We start from the raw sequence: 17,886 nt of genomic DNA on the forward strand, positions 1-17,886 counted from the left end.
GCTGTTTTCAGCAGGAACTTATGTGAAATTTTAAAGTAAAAAAAAACATAATCCTGAAGCTGTGGTCAGGTTGGCTTTTATTGTGAAAGGCTGGGCTTATTTGCCCTAAAGAGGTTTATCCTGTTCCTCTGTAACACACAGCTCTGTTTCCATTGTTTCATAGCTGGTAACGCCTGTAACACCCGCTGGATTTATCCGCAGCTGAAAATAGTCCCTCAGAGAGCATTCATTCCAACAGATGGCGCAGAGATGGGAGTGCTGCTGGTTTTGATGTTTTTTGTGAGTTTTGCTTGAACTAGTCAGAAGTCATAGCTGCCCACAGAGGCAGTGATTTCTTACGGTTGGTGTAAACATAAGCAGCCTTGCATGATTAATGCGGAATCCAGTTTATAGTCTGGTTTGGTAATTCTGGGCAAACCGGCCCTTTAAACAGGCCGGTTGGAGGATTTACTCCAAACTAATTAAGCACCAGGGTTCTTCTTGCCATTGTTCCCTGGTTGCTAATGCTGCCTCGTGCTGTGGACGTATCAGATTCTACCTGATCATCATTCAACCTACCAAACGTCGCTACTAGTTAGTTTTCTGTCTTCTTTCTGTTAGACTCAGGTTTATTATCTTTAGATGGAAAATAACCTCCTGCTCCTGTTTTTTTTTTTTTTAAACTTTATTGAAAAGAGGATCTGAAGGCTTTTAAACCCTCGATGGTGTTTTTTGGAAAATTGGAAAACTGAAAACCTTATATGAATAACAGGTCATAAAGCAGGAGCAGCAGGAGGAATGGATGCTTGAGGACTGAATGGATCTGAAACAGCCAGATTAATAACAGTGACACAGCTTTATGGGTAAAGCCATTTACAAAGCTTTCATTCATTTCCACTGGTGCTACAGCTGGCCTGAGAGAGAAAAAGGGTAGAGAGAGAGTGTGTGTGATTTAGAAATGCTTAGTGCAAAGAATTGGCAGTCTGTGTAATTCGGCATTTAAATCCAACTTAAAATCCTCTCAGCCACATGTGGACAGTAATTATATACACGGTTATCAGAAGCCGACAGACGGAGAAAACACAGGTTTGCATATTTCCGATGTGCTGCTACAGCTGCCTGCTAACGTCTACAGTACTGAACTGCTGCTTCCCTCCATGCTCACAGCCTGCATCCAGGTTAAAGGAAAAGCCCACCTGGTTCTCACCTGAGCAGGTAACAGCAGCAGAATACATCTGAATTTGGGCTGAGGACAGAAAGCCCCCTGAATGCACCACTATGGGTTTTTATATTAGTTAATGGTAACAGACGACACACACCACCATTAGCTTCCGTTTTCTCTCCTGAGAAGGGGTGGTGGTGGCATGGCATACTATAATCCATAATTAGCAGATTCTCAGACTAACAGATAAGATGAGGTTATGGTATGACAGTGGCCTGGTCCTTTGTTCCCTTTGTGAGCTTGTCTATGTTTGAATTGTTCTGAAGAGTCCACTTTGGAAGTAGATTTAGGATAAAACATGTTTATGCCTTCATAATGTCCACAGTCTGTATATAAAAGATGGACATGGCCATTGTGACGTCTCAGGTTTGTTGGGCACCACCATGGTTCATCTCTGCTGCAGCTGTTAAAGGTTTGAACAGTGTATCAGGATAAAAATATGTTTATTTCTGTGTTTTAACAAGGGAGTCTACCGACTCACTGCTGGTGCCAGCCTCTAGTGGCCACTAGAGGAACTACAGGTTTTGTTTTTGGACACTTTCTCCCTGGGAAAAAACAGAGCGAAGCTGGTGAGTAAAGGAGCTCTCTGACATCCAGCCTGCATTCCTGCCTCCTGCTGTCCTGTTAATGGGACCTTTGATGGCGTTTTGTTGGAGTTTAATGATCAAAACTCATATCTTTAAAGAACTGCAGATCAAACGTGAGAGTGAAGGAAAGATAAATGTAAAAGACGTCAGATTTAAAGCGACTCTGAGAATCAGAGGTGGATTTTTTGTGCGTATAAACAGTCGACTGTGTTGTGCTCCAGCAGTTTGTCACCTCTTACAGTACATCATCATCCCACACTGAGTCAAGTCTCTGTGCACAGTTCCCACTGGTGCTGATTCCACACCAGGTTCAAGTTTATGTAACAGTTATTATTTTGGTCATGTGACTCCTTCACGCTGGTCCTGCTCATGAAGGCTACGTGTTCCCTTGTTCCCGCTTCCTTGGCCCTGCCTTTACCTGACGTCATGGAAGTAGAGGTTGGCACATATACACAGCAGCACGATGGACGCCAGCATGAAGTAGATCAGATTCCTGAATTTGGGCTCCAGGTTGCCCTGCCGGTACCAGAATATCTGCAAGACAGAGAACAGACGTTTAAAGGCTCCCTTCTGTGACCCGGCGACCTTTGCGTGAGCATTTGGCCATGTTTGTTTACCAGCACTAACGTAGAGCTGCAGGTCAGCAGGATGCACACGGCGAAGAAGATGTTCAGCGGCCGCGGAGGCATCGTGGGAAACACAAAGGAACAGATGACAGTCACCTGCAAAACAAATGCTCGTGAATAAAAATACATGCTAGTGAACATACGTCACTCTTCTGTACGTTCTTTTGAGCACAACCCGCATGAAGCGACAGTCGCAGCCAGAGATGGTAAAGACTTCTGATAGCTGTGGTTGCTAACACTTTTGGTCGTGCAACCGTTTTGCAGTCAGCTGACATGAACTTGTCCATTCTGGTCATGCGACACAAACTGAAAGCGTTGTCCTTCAAAGTAAGGGTTTCATCTCAGAGCTCATGTTTCAAAATGTGCAACTTTTACTTTGAAGGTGAATGTTCCATTTTCTGTTTGCCCCCCACTTTTTGGGGTTTTAATGCCGTTCCACTCAGTGAGTGTTTGCAGATATGCTGATGTCTCGTGTGCAGCCTACAGGAAACCATAGACAGCTGCGATTTCACCTAGCAACACCAGGTCTGGGAACAACATTCTCCCCTCACGACCTGTTTTTAATATCACATCCAATATGGCCGATAGCTCCAGGGCGAGATGTCGCTGACCCTCGGGAAACACTTTTCTGATAAACTTACTGGCTCAGTCCCACGTTTTTAGGCACACTGAAGAAAAGATAAAAGCTGGTGAACTTTGGTTTGGTTTGGTTGAAAGGAGGGTTACCTGAGGTATGCTCATTGGTTCACAGCTTGTGATTGACAAATCATTAGCCGTAAGGATATCCAGCTACCTGGTGGATAATTTAGCTGCACAAATATTAAATGATGCTGTTAACAGTTATGAAAATAATCCCAAGTTTGAGTTCCTTTATTCTACTCCTTACTCTGAGCTTCAGACAGACAGGCAAGGTCAGGCTTTGTAATTCTGTCTCAGGACACCAGCAGCATGGGTTTTAGATCAAAGAGGTCTCTGGCTGATGGACAGATGTGTTCAGGGACAAAAAAAAGAAAAAAAAAAGATTGAGACACTGCACTGAGAGGAGAAGAGCAGCAGCTGCTAGACTGGCTGGTTTCACCTCCGCCCACTCAGGAGCGGCTTCTTCCTGTGTGCCAGAGCAGGTGTGGTGACATTTTTTTAGGTCTGTATGAACGATGCGGAACTCACCAGAACCACCACAGATGTAAATCCCCCCACTGCCGTGTTGATGATTCGATCCTGCAAGAAACAGATCAGATGAGTGCATCACCCTGAGGATTACGCACTGCTGATCAGACCTGATCATTTTCAGCTAAAGTGACTCTAATGAATTACTTCAGTACAAGCAACAGTTAATAAATATTCAGATTAATCCGCTGCTGAAAGTAGTCCTCAGCAGCTTTTGCTCTTTATACACAGCCCAGTCGCTCTCCTGCAGAAACATCAGTAATGGCTGACATCATACCCGAGCGGACGTCTCTCCAAACAGCGGTCTGTTGTCCAGGCCACTCGTGCCATACGTCCTTGTAGTGAAGTCATCCATGGCGGCGCCGGCAGTACAGCCCCGACTGATCGTTTCTCAGCAGCGCCACTTCATGGAAAAGCTGCGACAGTTCTGCTGCATACTAGCCGTGTCTTTCTGCACGCCAGGGAGAAGACGGTCAGTGTGGGCGGAGCCGTGGGGACATTATAGAGGTGTGGGCTAAAGGGACCAGGTAGGCTGCTGCTCCTCCTTCACTTTAGTGACAGAAAACAGAGACTGTTAACAAGAGGCAGCGTGGGCAGCGCTCCCTGAAAAGCATTAAATATCAGAGTGTCAAAGTTTCTCTGAGGAACGACATGATTGTCTGTCAGTAGTGGTCAGCCGCTGCCGCCAATCAAAGGATACGTCAGAAAGATTTACACTGTAGTTCCTCTTGCTTCACTTCCTCTTTGTTTAGGATAGATAACAAACCACAGCTGCTGATATCGATACAGTGAATGGTACAGAAAGAGGAAGCTCAAATCAAAACCTCACAGACTCCTTTAAAGAGCTGTGAGCTACAGCGTGTCGTTAGTCTGGCGGTTCACAGGCCGCTCAGTGAGATCATGAGCCTGTCGCTGCTTGCTCACACGCTGACCTCACTACTTTACAGTGTGATGGAAAACCGGGAGGAGAAGCAGAAAACATCGCTCTGCTTCTGCAGTGAAACTGAAACAAACACCTGCTGCTGCACAGTTCTTATGAACACCATTAATATTTCATACACAGCAGAATTCACTTTATATAGAAAACAAAGTGACAGCTGTGGCTGAGGCACAGAGAAGCCAGCCACATCTGGAAGAAGATTCCACCTGATCCCCCCAGAAGCAGCAATGCCTGTTCTCTATAACAGAAGCTTTGAAACCCCCGTGAGGGATGCAGTGATAAAAACAAAAAATAAAATAAATAAAATGGAACCTCGGGCCTCCCGACTTATAAACCCTCCTGCAGCCTCATTGCCCGTTCCATTTGATTTTCTGTTGTTATAAAAACACCAATAAGGACACATTTACCGCTAAATCTTTACACTGGTGACACAGCGGCCTCCTCCAGGCTCTCCCAGGCTGCAGATTTTCCTGTGTTGAACCTTAGTAAAGCCTTTAAAAACACTTAAAGTGTTTATTAGAGAATTCCATCTATAAAGCACGTAGCAGCTTGGCGTTTCGTGCTCGGATTTTAATTTTATCCTGTTTGTTTTTGTTATCTTTGATAACGTTACAAAAATAAAGAGTTTCATCTCAGGAGAGTTCCTGACTAAAGAAAAAACACAAATATAGTTCATGAGTGTTTAAGGATGAGCATATTAGGAAATTATTTGAACTCAGAGGTCGCAATACTTATTTATCGTATTGTTTTATTACTTGTTATTCTGTTTGTTAAAAAAACAAAAATAACAACAACTACTTATTTATTACTTCTTTTTTTTTAAAAGAAATTCTGTTTCTTCATTATTTTGTTTCTTTTAGCTCCGGGACCGTGTGTACATAATTTCGTTCCACCTCATGTTAACATGTGATGGAAATGACAATAAAGCTCCTTGAATCCTGGAAGAGGAGTCTGGTGTCAAAGGTCGGCGGCACCAGCGCACGTTTCTGTCACAGATTTTATCCGGTGTAGTTTCTTCAGACACCGACATCAAAGCTGGTTTTAGAAAAATGAACAAAAGCCAGATGTGGACATTAGACTGTGGTGCCCACAGTGGCTGTCCCACTGATCACTGAGTCACTCCTCTGCAGTCTGAGGGCCTTAACAGGAAATACTGGCAATGTGGAGCTAAACTTTACTAAAGCTACAAAATGTGAGCCTGCAGGGTGACGACATCGCCACACGGGCACAGATGCATCCTCTCAGCAGATTCAAGCACCACTTTCATAAAGGCGGCTGCAGACATTTCTTCTTTTCTGGGTGAGAAGGCGGCAGGAAAGGAAATAAAACCCTCAGCAGAGCTTTCTCAGCAGAAAAAACAAGAGTGCAAAACAACAGCTCTTTTATCACCGAGCGTACGGTCGGCCCAAGGCGACATTCCTCCTAAGCCTTGTGATTCACTAGGCCGCTTAACAAGAAACCCTGAGTCTGAACAGAGGCACCGAAAAACAAAAATGACACCCCGATAAATCCAGATAAAGGAAGAATACAAACACAGCAGCTTCATACCAACACAAATCAGAGGAAAATATCGAAATCTGCACTTTAAAACACATGAAGACACACCAGGACTGATACAGGCAAAACTAAGGAGGAGAGAGAGGTTGTGTAGTCATAAAGCAGTGGTCATTCTCAGAGTACAGCGAGAATTTGCCAGGAAAAAGCATAAGGCTATAACATCAGATTTATGAGCAGAAAAACTGTAAAATCTTTGTCAAATGTGTGCTGCTTTAATATGTACGATTTTCTCACAAACCTCTGACTTTAGAAAGTTTTTAAACTCATCAAACATGATTAAAACTGATTTTTAAACTCTATTCCACTGTAAACGCCACGTTTCTGAGATCACTTGTGTCGATCTCAGACAAAATGTGGCGCGACAGCTGAGTGCGCCTGCGTTTTCACGGTACAAACACACGGGTGTTATCTGATGTCCTTTCTTTGCTTGTGTCGTGCACACTTCAATCATCCCGCTCTTGTGCAACTGTGGCACCAGCAGAAAGGTTCCAAGGAGCACTCTCGATAGGAACCACGTTCCCACAGCTGTGATCGATCAGCTTTAACCTGGACAAATGTTTGTAGAGTGCTACACGTTTTACAGAGCTCAGAGCTTAATAAATGTAAACAGTGTGTTACTGTAATGAAAAAAGCATTAAGCACAAACAGCCTGACAGCGAAGTCCCATGTGATGAAGGTTTGATTATTTACCTCTGAAATGTTAGCAGGACCACAGTTTTGGTCAAAAACGTCTCTCTTGTCAGTAATGGTTGGTTTCAAGTTACAGGGACATAAAACCACAGACAAGCTGCATAAAAATAAAAACACGGGGAATTACTGAAAATAACTCGTTAGTAATTATTATTGTTTCAGTAAATACCAATTTCCAGAAATCTCAAAGTCTTTAGCATTGAACTGTCCTCCAACACAGAGAAATTAAAGAGCTTTAATCTGCTTTGAAAACATAGTCTGACTCAAATTGATGCTGTGCACTCTGCGGGCTCAGTATATAGCTTATCGTGTCTGTAATCGCTCAAGTTCACTCAAAACAGCTCAGTAGCTTCACCTGAGGGTTAACGACCATATGTTAGCACTACGAGGAGAAAACGCTGGAGAAGAGCTCGTATCTTAGCCATTAATATTATTAAGCATGCATAGAAATGGAAAGAAGACGGTAACCTTAAAGCTGCCTTCAGTAGTGTAAGCTAACCTGAGATTTACCCGTGATAGGGCCAGCACCGAAGCGGGTGATCTGAGCTAAGCTAACTCCAAACAACTGCTCCCCGGCTGCTCGAGAAGTGCCCACAAATTTACCAAAAAATCTTCCTCTAATCTAAATCTTCCAGTGAAACATACCTGCCTCCCACTTCTGTGTTGACTCTACTGGAATCAACTTCAGAGCGATCAGGGTCACAGTTAAAGGGAATTAAAGCCCGGCAGGTCCGCATCGAGCTGTTATCACAGCCGATCTGTAAGATAGCCATTCCACTTCCTGTCGGTCCCACTGTACTCAAAATGGCTGCACTTCACCCTGGAGCGCAACAGGGGGCGCTCCTCAGTGAGCAGGAGTGAGTGTAGATACACGGCTAAAATAGTTACTTAGACTTGCTTATAGCTTTAAAAGGTCACATTTTATTGTATTATTTGCTAACACCGTATTTATTCTGCGTCTGAATTGAAATAAAACGGCACTACGTTTTAGTTTTTCACGCTGTGAAACAAATTTACCTATTCTGCCAATACTTGCTGAGTTGCCTGGTAAGGTATTTACGACAGTAGGCAACTCTTGATGGCACATATTTATGGACGATAAACATGCGTACATAAAACATAGTGGAAACGTTTAAGTGTTCGGAATATTTAGTTGACTGAGATGAGTGAACGTAATGGTACAAAGAGGTAGCTGCTACAAATTCTCTGATGCTGCCGCCTTCTTGCCTGAAATCAAAATGGCAGCTGCCGTAAAGTTGCTAATGGTGCTGTGACGTCCCTAATAAGCACAGAAATACTTTTTTAACTGCACTTGAAATCTGTGAAAAATTAAAGTAGAATGATGTTTGTCATTGTAAAAACATATTTGTTTAAAAATACGATGAAAATTTGTAGAAGATAATTGTAACAAGGCAACATTTACATTTTTGTGTCGCCGTCCATTGCGGACTAGCTCACGAGCGCCCTCTAATAGACAGCAAACACAAAATGTCGGGAGTTCCAGTTTCCATTAAAAGCTCTCTGCTGTTAAAGGCGAGTGGAATTATTGTTGGGCCGACGCTTAGGCCGAACTCCATAAAAACCAACAAAACAAACAAACACACAAACAAAACTGGCCGTTTATAACCAAAAGCGCCGTGTCTAAAAAAAAGTAAGAGTAATGTAACAGTGGCCACTAATAGGCACGCTATTTTAACAAATTGTTTTTTAAATTAAGTTTTTTGCAGTTTAACCCGGTAAATATATTATTTTATACAAAACATTTCTTTAAAAAAAAACAACGATTTCAGGTAAACAAAAACGATTTTTTAAAAATTGGATATTTAAAAGCAAAATTTTCCCGTAATAATTTCAGCACCCTGCTAAGTTAAATCACTCAAACTCTGAATGGAGTTCGGTGTGAAGAATAAAAGACTTCTGTCATAGCAACTTAAAGCAGTCCTGTAATATGAGTAATGGTATTTCACTCACCTCCTGCCTGTAGCAAGGCCGGATCAACTTTCTTTAATTACAAGTTAATAAGCATAAACACACTCCAGGGGCAGCTAAATAACCACTGGGTTTGATTTGAGGTGGGGGAAGCCTGAGATCTGAGAAGCAGTGGGCCCATACATAATCTCACCCCTCATGTTAGCATCACATGAGGGCAGTGTGACAAGCCCTGAGATTAACCCCAGCAAAACAGACCCAAAGAAAGAGAAACTCATGCTTGCTTGAAATCTGTTCTAGAAAATAAATTCCTGCAATGACGTAACTGAAGCATTTTCTCAGAATACAACTTCACTTCAAGATAACGTGACTCACTTTCGGGCCTTGAGTCTAACTTCTTACACAAGCATTATTATCTATAAACCATCAGTAAAACTGATTGTTTGATAATTAAATCGTTTTTTCTAACTACTGTCTAACTCTCGTGGAAATAAAAACCCTATTATTTTCATATTATATCAGCTCAGGTGGTTTACAGGGTTAGAAAACTGTGTGCTCAGTGCTGAATTAATTCATCTGTTAAAGAATATGATTATATATATATATATATATATATATATATATATATATATATATATATATATATATATATATATATATATGATTGAATTACTAAAATATCTGATCTGTATTCTTTGGTGCTCCGTTTTTCCAGATTTGCAGTCAGCGTCCTTCCGCTCTGCACATGGACTTTGGCTCAGTTATCAGTGAACACGACAGGTCACAGTAAGGCTCCAGCCTGATGTAAACAAAAGCACAAGGGCCCAGGTTTTAAGCCCATACAAACAGATCTCCCCGCTAGTTATCGGATTTTGCTGGAAGTAAGTCATGTCGATTTAATACCTACAAGCAGGATTTTAAATACTGTATTTTGTAAATTTAAGTTTGTATTATTTATGTAAGTGTGTATGTATGTATATACTAATGCTATAAAAAATATTCTGTTGGACTTTCTTGAAAACTGGTATCGGCTTAACAAAGTGGTTAAATATCATTTTAGTTCTTTTTAGATTTTATTAAAAAGTAGCTCCTTAGATACTGCAGAAGATGTTAAACGTATCATTCTGTTCCTCCGGTAATCGGCATTGAAATAATCCCAAAAGCTCCATTTTATTTTAAAAATATTTTAAATAATTTAAAACCCTTTGCCTCTCGGTCGTAGCTGGGATAGCCCCCCAAACTATTACATTTTTCTTTTTGTATTACATGTAAGTACGGAAGAGGATTAGGCCACCGGGGAAAAAAGTGGCCATATTGTTTTGTTCCTGCAGCATCTGGACTCCCCAGGAACCTACGCCAGGATCCTGTTTGTGGACATCAGCTCTGCCTTCAACACCATCCTTCCAGACCATCTCCGAGACAAGCTTTCCCAGATGAATGTGCCTGACCCCATCTGCCGGTGGATCACTGACTTCCTGACGGACAGGAAGCAGCATGTGAGGCTGGGAAAGAATGTCTCGGACTCCCGGACCATCAGCACCGGCTCCCCTCAGGGCTGTGTTCTTTCTCCTCTGCTCTTCTCCCTGTACACCAACTGCTGCACCTCCACCCACCAGTCTGTCAAGCTAATCAAGTTTGCAGATGACACCACCGTTATTGGACTCATCTCGGACAGGGATGAGTCTGCCTACAGGAGGGAGGTTGAACGTCTGGTGTCCTGGTGCAGCCACAACAACCTGGTGCTGAATGCCCAGAAGACAGTGGAGATTATTGTGGACTTCAGGAAGCACACAGCCCCACTCCCCCCCATCATCCTGACTGACACCCCCATCACCTCTGTGGACTCATTCCGCTTCCTGGGTACCACCATCACCCAGGACCTGAAGTGGGAGCCCACCATCACCTCCGTCATTAAGAAAGCCCAGCAGAGGATGTACTTCCTGAGGCAGCTGAAGAAATTCAACCTGCCAACACGGACGATGATGCAGTTCTACACTGCAATCATCGAGTCCATCCTCACCTCCTCCATCACCGTGTGGTACGCTGGAGCCACTATCAGGGACAAACAGAGACTGCAGCGTGTTGTGCGCTCTGCTGAGAAGGTGATTGGCTGCAGACTCCCATCTTTGCAGGACCTGTACACCTCCAGGACATTGCGGCGTGCAGCTCGGATCTCAGCTGACCCTTCTCACCCTGGACACAGTCTGTTTGACCTGCTCCCCTCAGGCAGGAGGCTCCGGTCCATTCGCACCAGAACCTCTCGCCATAAGAACAGTTTCTTCCCCTCTGCTGTTGGACACATGAACAATAACCATATGACTGTTCCCGCTACTAACACATGACCCTACGCTGTGTTCACTGCATCATTCCATGATTGGCACTGATCACCACCTGCACTCATGTATATATCTTTCAACGTAGCACTCTTAATTCTTATTCTCATGTATATATCTCATGTATAGCTCATGCACATATCTTTCTACGTAGCACTTTTAATTCTTATCCCTACTTTTATTTTTTCATGTCTATTTAAGTGCTATTTATGACACTATGTTTGCACTGAAGCACCGCAGCAATTTCCTAATGTTGTAAACCTGCTCAACATTTGGCAATAAACCCCTTTCTGATTCTGATTCTGATTCTGAGAATTCTGAGAAAAAACGTCATGTCCATATGTAAGCCATGCTGAAAGATCGAGACAAAAAACAACAACAAGTAAATAACAATATATAATTCATTTGCATTTAGAAAAATGTTATAATTTGGCTTTTTTAAATGGAGTTCTGCCAACAGACGCGCGACAGATACCAAAACGTTTTATTTGAAGTAAAAGATCTGTAGACGACTTTTGGACGGACCCTGCGCTTGTTGGTTACCTGGTAACCATGAATTTTCTTCTTCTACGTTGGAGGGCAGCGGTCACAAAGTTTCATTAGATGGCCACAAACGACATGCCATCTCACTGGTGATAATAATATTAAGAAAAGAGAGTCTGGGATGGTGGCTGAAAAATTATATTAATGTTAAATGAGAAACTGGAACATCTTAAACTCACTCTGATGAAATACCAGAGGATAAGAGTTCGCTAGCTCGACAGGAATATAGGACTTCGAGTTGACACTGGGTGGCGGTAGTACTGGCTAAATGGTCTTAAAAATAAAGCGAAGAAGGGGAGCTCAGTTCCGTGGGCGGGACAAACAAACAAACAAACCGGTATTGGGAATAAAAATATGTTGGTTTCGTTAAGTTAAGTACGCATGAACAATTAACAGGAAACTGAAATAAAATAGTCGCAGTGAAGATGAGTTCGTTTGCGGGTCGGATGAAGGAGTACCCCACCATCTCTCTGGACCGGTTCGACAGGGAGAACCTACATGCCCGGGCATATTTCCTCTCCCACTGTCACAAAGGTGAGCCTGGCACCTGCACAGTTGTTAGAAACGGTACATATTACATGTGTGGCCTCCTGATGGCGGGTGTCCTCTCTGTTTCACTGAACAGATCACATGAAAGGGCTGAAAGGACCTCTGCTGAAGAGGAAGCTGCAGTTCAGGTGAAGCCTGGGTGCTGTTAAACTGATATTTAATCCAGTGATGCTCAGATATTTGAGTCAAAGTTGAGATTTGTCTCAGACTTCGGGTGAAGAATTACAATTGTGACCTTTCTGCACTAATTTACCATCTTTTAAACTTACTGTGAAACGTTACTATGTCACACAGGGTGCAGTTCAGCTGCTTGTTGTGGGCGTTATGGGCATCAAGCAGCCCCATGGTTGATCGGAAAGATGAATTGTTCCTGCTGTGAAATTAAAACCTAACACTGCTTTAATGAGCGTGTAACTCAGGGCTGAATATAAATTTGTTGTTTGCAGTCGCACTGTGAGGCTTTACTGCTCCTTTGTAACCAAAGAGCTGCTGCTGAACAATCCAAAGTACGCTTTTTGGGAGGAATACATCGTGAGTACACATCTCTGCTTTTATCAGATTGTTTTTTAAATATTTAAACAGAAGATATATAACGTGAGTTATCTCTCCTGTTAAATCATCTGTTCAGGTTCCTCTTGAGCTCGAGAGCCCGACTCAGATTTCTCTCGTGGACGAAGCATCAGGAGAGGTACTGGGTGCTCATCGGTTTGAGTCTGGCTCTGTGTCGAATTTGAAACTACTAAAAGTCAGACATGTAGCTGTAGATGCAACCTGTCATCCATATGTGTGAGTTTGTTGTTTTTAACCCTGACAGAAAGAAGAGGTCGTGGTGACGTTGCTTCCAGCAGGTCACTGTCCCGGCTCCGTCATGTGAGTTTAATTTTCCACCAACATTTGTATGTTTGGAGGATTTCACTTTTCCCAAGCTTCATGCGGATCCTTTACAAAACACCCAAAACTTTAATCACAACTCAGAACACAACTCACACAGAGAAATCTATTGTTTAGATCTTCTGATCTTTTACTTATTGAGGTTTTGTTACAGCTGGTCAGGAAATATATGATATAAGGTGACTTCAGGGTCAAATGGTAAATGGCCTGTATTTGTATAGCGCTTTACTAGTCCCTAAGGACCCCAAAGCGCTTTACACAACCAGTCATCCACCCATTCACACACACACTCACACACTGGTGATGGCAAGCTACATTGTAGCCACAGCCACCCTGGGGCGCACTGACAGAGAAAGTATGTAACCTTGTGGGTTTGTTACAGAGTATAACAAACACCAGGAGACCCAGGAGAACTTAAACACATCTCTTCTACAAACAATTCAGTTTCACCTCCCCTCCCACCTGCTCAGTCTGAAGCTCCCGTTTTTGTTAATTTTTCCATAATCGGCTAAATAAACTTCACTCTTTAACATCTGTGACTTCGAGGAATTCAAAAATGCGTTCTGTGTACACTTTAAAGGGGTCACATGATCAGGTGAGAAAATCGGAGACCAAACAAATTGGTAGTTTGTTTGTATCGCAGGTTCCTGTTTGAGGGTTCCCATGGAAACGTGTTGTATACAGGAGACTTCAGGTTGCCTGTCGGAGACGTGTCCAGAATGGAGCACCTACACTCGGGCAGCAGGTCAGTCACCAAACATCGCCATCATCCTCGTTTCATCCTGAGTTTCTCTGATTCGCTGTGTCTGGAATGCATTTTCTTCTTGAGCTGTGATTGGACAGCTCACGTAAGCTTCAGATGCGGATTGTTTTGGAGCACTAAGTTCACGCCGCTGTGTCGCGCTTCACAGGGTCAAAGACATTCAGAGCATCTATCTGGACTCCACCTTCTATGACCCGCGCTTCTACCAGATCCCATCGCGGGTACGTGCTGGTTTTCAGTCACTGCTGAGATATACAGTTAACACACAGGGACAGGTGCCAGTTCATTAAGTACACCTCGCTCAAACTTAATATTTAGTACATGAACCTTTTATTGTAAATAAGTCATAACCTCACTGACATTTCCTCCATTAAAAAATCTTGTTTGTTATAACTTGTGTTATAACTCAGGATGATTATGATGAATTAGAAGCAGTCAGTTTTCTATGATTTTAATCGGTATTTGAGCCTGTGTGTGTGTGTGTGTGTGTGGGTGTGTTCGTTTGTTTGTTCGTAGGAGGTCTGTTTATCCGGAATCTCTGAGTTGGTTGGAAACTGGATCAGTCAGAGTCCTCATCACGTTGTGTGGCTCAACTGTAAAGCTGCGTATGGATACGAGTACCTGTTTATCAACCTGGGAGAGGAGTTCAACACACAGGTCTCTTTTGTCAGCCTTCTTTCCTTCATCACCATACCATACCATACCATACCATACCATACCATACCATACCAGCGTTATTTATAAAGCACTTTCACATAAAACAAGGGTTCACAAAGTGCTGTACATATACAAATAGCATAAGCAAAGTAAAATAAAAAATAAGATAAAATAAAATAAAACATGTTAAAACACACTTATGGAAGCTACATTGAGTATTTATTAATGAAAAGTTTAGAGGCATGGTGGGTAAAACTTCAGTAGCTGGTAAACCACAGACATCAAATATGGGGAGAAACTGATGCATGGATGGAAATATTAACCTCATAATCATCACTGTAACATGAAGTCCACTGTTTTTCCTGCAGATCCACGTCAACACTCTGGCGATGTTCAAGAAGATGCCGGAGATCCTAAGCTACGTGACAACCGACCGCAGGACTCAGATACACGCTTGTCGACACCCAAAGGTCCCGTTTTAGTCTCTCACAAACAAATTCGTGGTTCCTTTACTTCAGAAGTTTAGATTTGTTTTCCTGAACCTCAATATTTCTGAAAAACAACTTTGTGGTAGTTCTGCGTTTATGATAATGAACCATTTCCACTTCTGATACAAAACCTAAATCTTTTCTTCTTTCATTCTTTCTGTTCCTGCGACACTACGTTTTTATCTGGGATTTTTGTTTGTAGGATGAAGAGTTTTTCCAAGGAAATCGGCTGCCGTGTGGATGCACGGCTGCTGATGGGACGCCTCTTCGCATCATCAGCATCAAACCGTCCACGATGTGGTTTGGAGAAAGAACCAAGAAGACCAGCGTCATAATAAAGTAAGAACAGCTCCAGCGTCATGCACTCACTAGAAATAAAGTCTGGTTTTGTGCTCCAAATGTATTTTTGTGTGTTTATGCAGGACAGGAGGCAGTTCATACCGAGCCTGTTTCAGCTTCCACTCCTCCTACTCCGAGGTAAACGCACTTCCACTCACACAGTATTGTATTTGGACCTTCTTGTTTGAAGTCATTAAAGATGTGTGCTAAACAATCACTCCATTCTGGTTCGGAAAACAGTTCGGAGAATTAAAAACCCAAAATTATCTCAATATTCCTTGCCCATGATGAGTAGATATATACTTGTGTCGCATCAGTGCTGATGTTTGAGGCCATGTTCATTTCTGTTTGGACAATGAAACCAAAGCCCCACCCATTTGCTGTTCAAACCTTTTGTTTATGAGGGGCAGCCAATCAGAAGAAGACTGCACTAAGAACTACTATGATATCAGTAAGAATTATTTTGAACTGTGAATCATGCAAAGCTGCTGTATCAGAGTCAAAGCTGGAAGAGTAGTCCACTTTAAAAGGACTTCATGTTGTTTCTGTTGCTATGCTTCTCCTGATTTTCAGATTAAGGACTTCCTGTCATACCTCCAGCCGGTGAACATCTACCCCAGTGTCATCCCCATTGGTCGAACACTGACTGAAGTCACACAGATGTGAGTCAACTTCATTTTAATTGTACAAATGTAAAAGTCTAAACTTACTTTTACTTGATTTATAATCAAATGTAACTTGTGGTAACTTTAAAAGGTTTTACTGCTGTCTTTATTCAACAATCTAACAGTTTAACACGACGCCATTTCTGCATGTCTGATCAGGTTGAAGCTGATGTGCAGGAAGCAGTCTGATGAGGCGGCGTTTGTTTACAAACCTCTGGGAGTCCTCAAACGCAGCAGGGTGCAGCGACCTACTTGTGGTAACACAAACACACTCGTAATGACAGGTGCTCTCCATAACAGCACGCGGGCCTGCCGCCACACGCTTGTTTACAGATCACTGCTTGGCCCCGTGTTTGCCTCTCACGCGTTGCCCTTCATTCAGCTTCTTCACACAAACACAGGAGGCGACGCTTTTATAAGCGTTTGAACAACAGGCAGGAATGTGTTGTGTTGCTTCAATAAGATAGACCAGTCATTAAAACAAGGCTGATGTGTGTTTGTGTGTTCAGACTCAGAGAGCGATGATGAGCTGTTTGATGGGCTCGATGTGGCACCAGTGAGGAAGAAGTTGGGAGTACAAAAAGGTAAGTCTGCAAGTTACTTGCTGTCACTTTGATTTGCACCAAAGCAGCTGAAATGGATTCACGGGGTCTGAGGAAGTTCAGCTGAGATGATCGAGTAGGCCCTTTAATTTTCCTGAGCGCTGTAGGATATGAATGTCACGACAGGAAGTGATGTCATGTTGCAGTATTTTTTTGCCCTGAGTACTTCACTGTTACTGTTTGTTTGATTTTGTTTCTTTTGTTCTATAAGTAGAGGGAACTCTCGAAACAACAGCACTCCCTGTGTGTGTGGAGGAGTCTTTACCGCTGACCATTACCGATGCCCAGCCTGCTGCTCATAACTACGTCGACTGCACTGAGTCCAACGGCGAGGAGGAGGAGGAGGAGGAGCAGCAAGGTGACGAGGAAAAGGTTGGAGCCGGACAGCCGGAGGACATTTCATCTCAGCCTCCGAGGTGGGAGGACTTCTTCACCACCGAGACTCTGACCGACAGCCAGAACAGCCTCAGGAGCCAACCACAGTCCTGCTGCTCTGAGATGACGGGCTCGCAGACACCCGATCTGTTCAGCGACGAAGAAACTGCCCCCGATGGCTTCAGCCTGACACTGTCCGGCTCGCAGTCCAATCATTCCTCTCAGAACATGGACTCGTGTTTACCCGACACCCTGATCATCCAACCAGAGCTGGATGGGCAGAAGCAGAGGGAGGAGGGGGATGATGGAATTATCCAATCGGAGTCTCAGCAGTCGTCAGACTTTGATATTCCCTGCACGCCGGAGTCGAAGGTGCCGCGGCGTGATGAGCTGTCTCAGTTGTACAGGAAGCTGGCTGCAGGAGAGGACATCAGGGCTCTGGACTACAGGACCGAACATTAATGGGGAGCTCCTAAAAAAACTGTGCAAACTAGAAAAGTAAAGCCTTAAAAAGCAGCCGGACGAGGCCAAAACAAGCAAACCACACAGCTACCTCCGTTTTAGTGACGAACCTCCAGCTCTGAGATCCCCCACTAGCACACTGGGGCAGGAGGAGAGGTTAACATGCATTCAGTGCCTGCTTCCAGCATGAAGAGTTTCTCAGCCTAATTAGAGAGCATAAATAGACCAAACTTTAACGTAATTTTCTTCAGACCTGTCGTTCTCACTTAGACCCTTAAGCTGTCACATTCCTTCTGCAGGCTGAGCTGAAACGTCCTCTCCTCCAGCGTCAGTGTTGGCCTCCAAACCCCACAGACTTCAGTTTGTTAAACCACACACTCGTTCCTGCGCACTTTAAGCCTATTGGTGGATTCTTGCACCTGTGCAGGTCACAGCTGACACTCGTTCCCTCTCTGCTGGCAGTTTGTGGTTTGTTCTGCTTCAGCTGCTGACAACAGGAGGGGAATGTTTGCATTAAAGCTA

General features: G+C 43.4%; 2 protein-coding genes across 7 annotated transcripts; one reads left to right on the forward strand and one right to left on the reverse strand.

The window, feature by feature from the left end:
* Window positions 1-33: 33 nt before the first annotated feature.
* Window positions 34-7,515, reverse strand: tmem243b (transmembrane protein 243, mitochondrial b). Of its 5 annotated transcripts, none has more exons than XM_085375827.1 (5): window positions 7,414-7,515; window positions 3,859-4,130; window positions 3,582-3,632; window positions 2,406-2,510; window positions 34-2,322 (listed from the first exon to the last, which is right to left on the reverse strand). In XM_085375827.1, the coding sequence occupies exons 2-5, from the start codon at window positions 3,934-3,936 to the stop codon at window positions 2,203-2,205; spliced, it is 354 nt and encodes a 117-aa protein (XP_085231953.1). In that variant the 5' UTR covers window positions 3,937-4,130; window positions 7,414-7,515; the 3' UTR covers window positions 34-2,202. The 5 variants fall into 5 exon arrangements, with proteins under 5 accessions (XP_085231953.1, XP_085231955.1, XP_085231957.1 ...); XM_085375829.1 differs by lacking the exon at window positions 7,414-7,515 and adding an exon at window positions 7,279-7,374; XM_085375831.1 differs by lacking the exon at window positions 7,414-7,515 and adding an exon at window positions 7,268-7,374 and having other exon boundaries at window positions 3,859-4,032.
* A 4,483-nt stretch (window positions 7,516-11,998) lies between these two features.
* Window positions 11,999-17,364, forward strand: dclre1c (DNA cross-link repair 1C, PSO2 homolog (S. cerevisiae)). Of its 2 annotated transcripts, none has more exons than XM_085376264.1 (15): window positions 11,999-12,107; window positions 12,199-12,250; window positions 12,569-12,653; window positions 12,751-12,810; window positions 12,937-12,992; window positions 13,657-13,758; window positions 13,925-13,997; window positions 14,293-14,433; window positions 14,802-14,903; window positions 15,124-15,260; window positions 15,344-15,398; window positions 15,834-15,922; window positions 16,085-16,182; window positions 16,435-16,509; window positions 16,739-17,364. In XM_085376264.1, exons 1-15 carry the CDS (start codon window positions 11,999-12,001, stop codon window positions 17,362-17,364), a joined length of 1,860 nt encoding a protein of 619 aa, XP_085232390.1. The 2 variants fall into 2 exon arrangements, with proteins under 2 accessions (XP_085232390.1, XP_085232391.1); XM_085376265.1 differs by having other exon boundaries at window positions 16,742-17,364.
* The last annotated feature ends 522 nt before the right edge of the window (window positions 17,365-17,886 follow it).

This window comes from Diplotaxodon limnothrissa, linkage group LG17 (genome assembly GCF_057381915.1).
Source record: "Diplotaxodon limnothrissa isolate DT_005_m linkage group LG17, D_limnothrissa_male_GT1.1, whole genome shotgun sequence".
Taxonomy (NCBI): Eukaryota; Metazoa; Chordata; class Actinopteri; order Cichliformes; family Cichlidae; genus Diplotaxodon; species Diplotaxodon limnothrissa.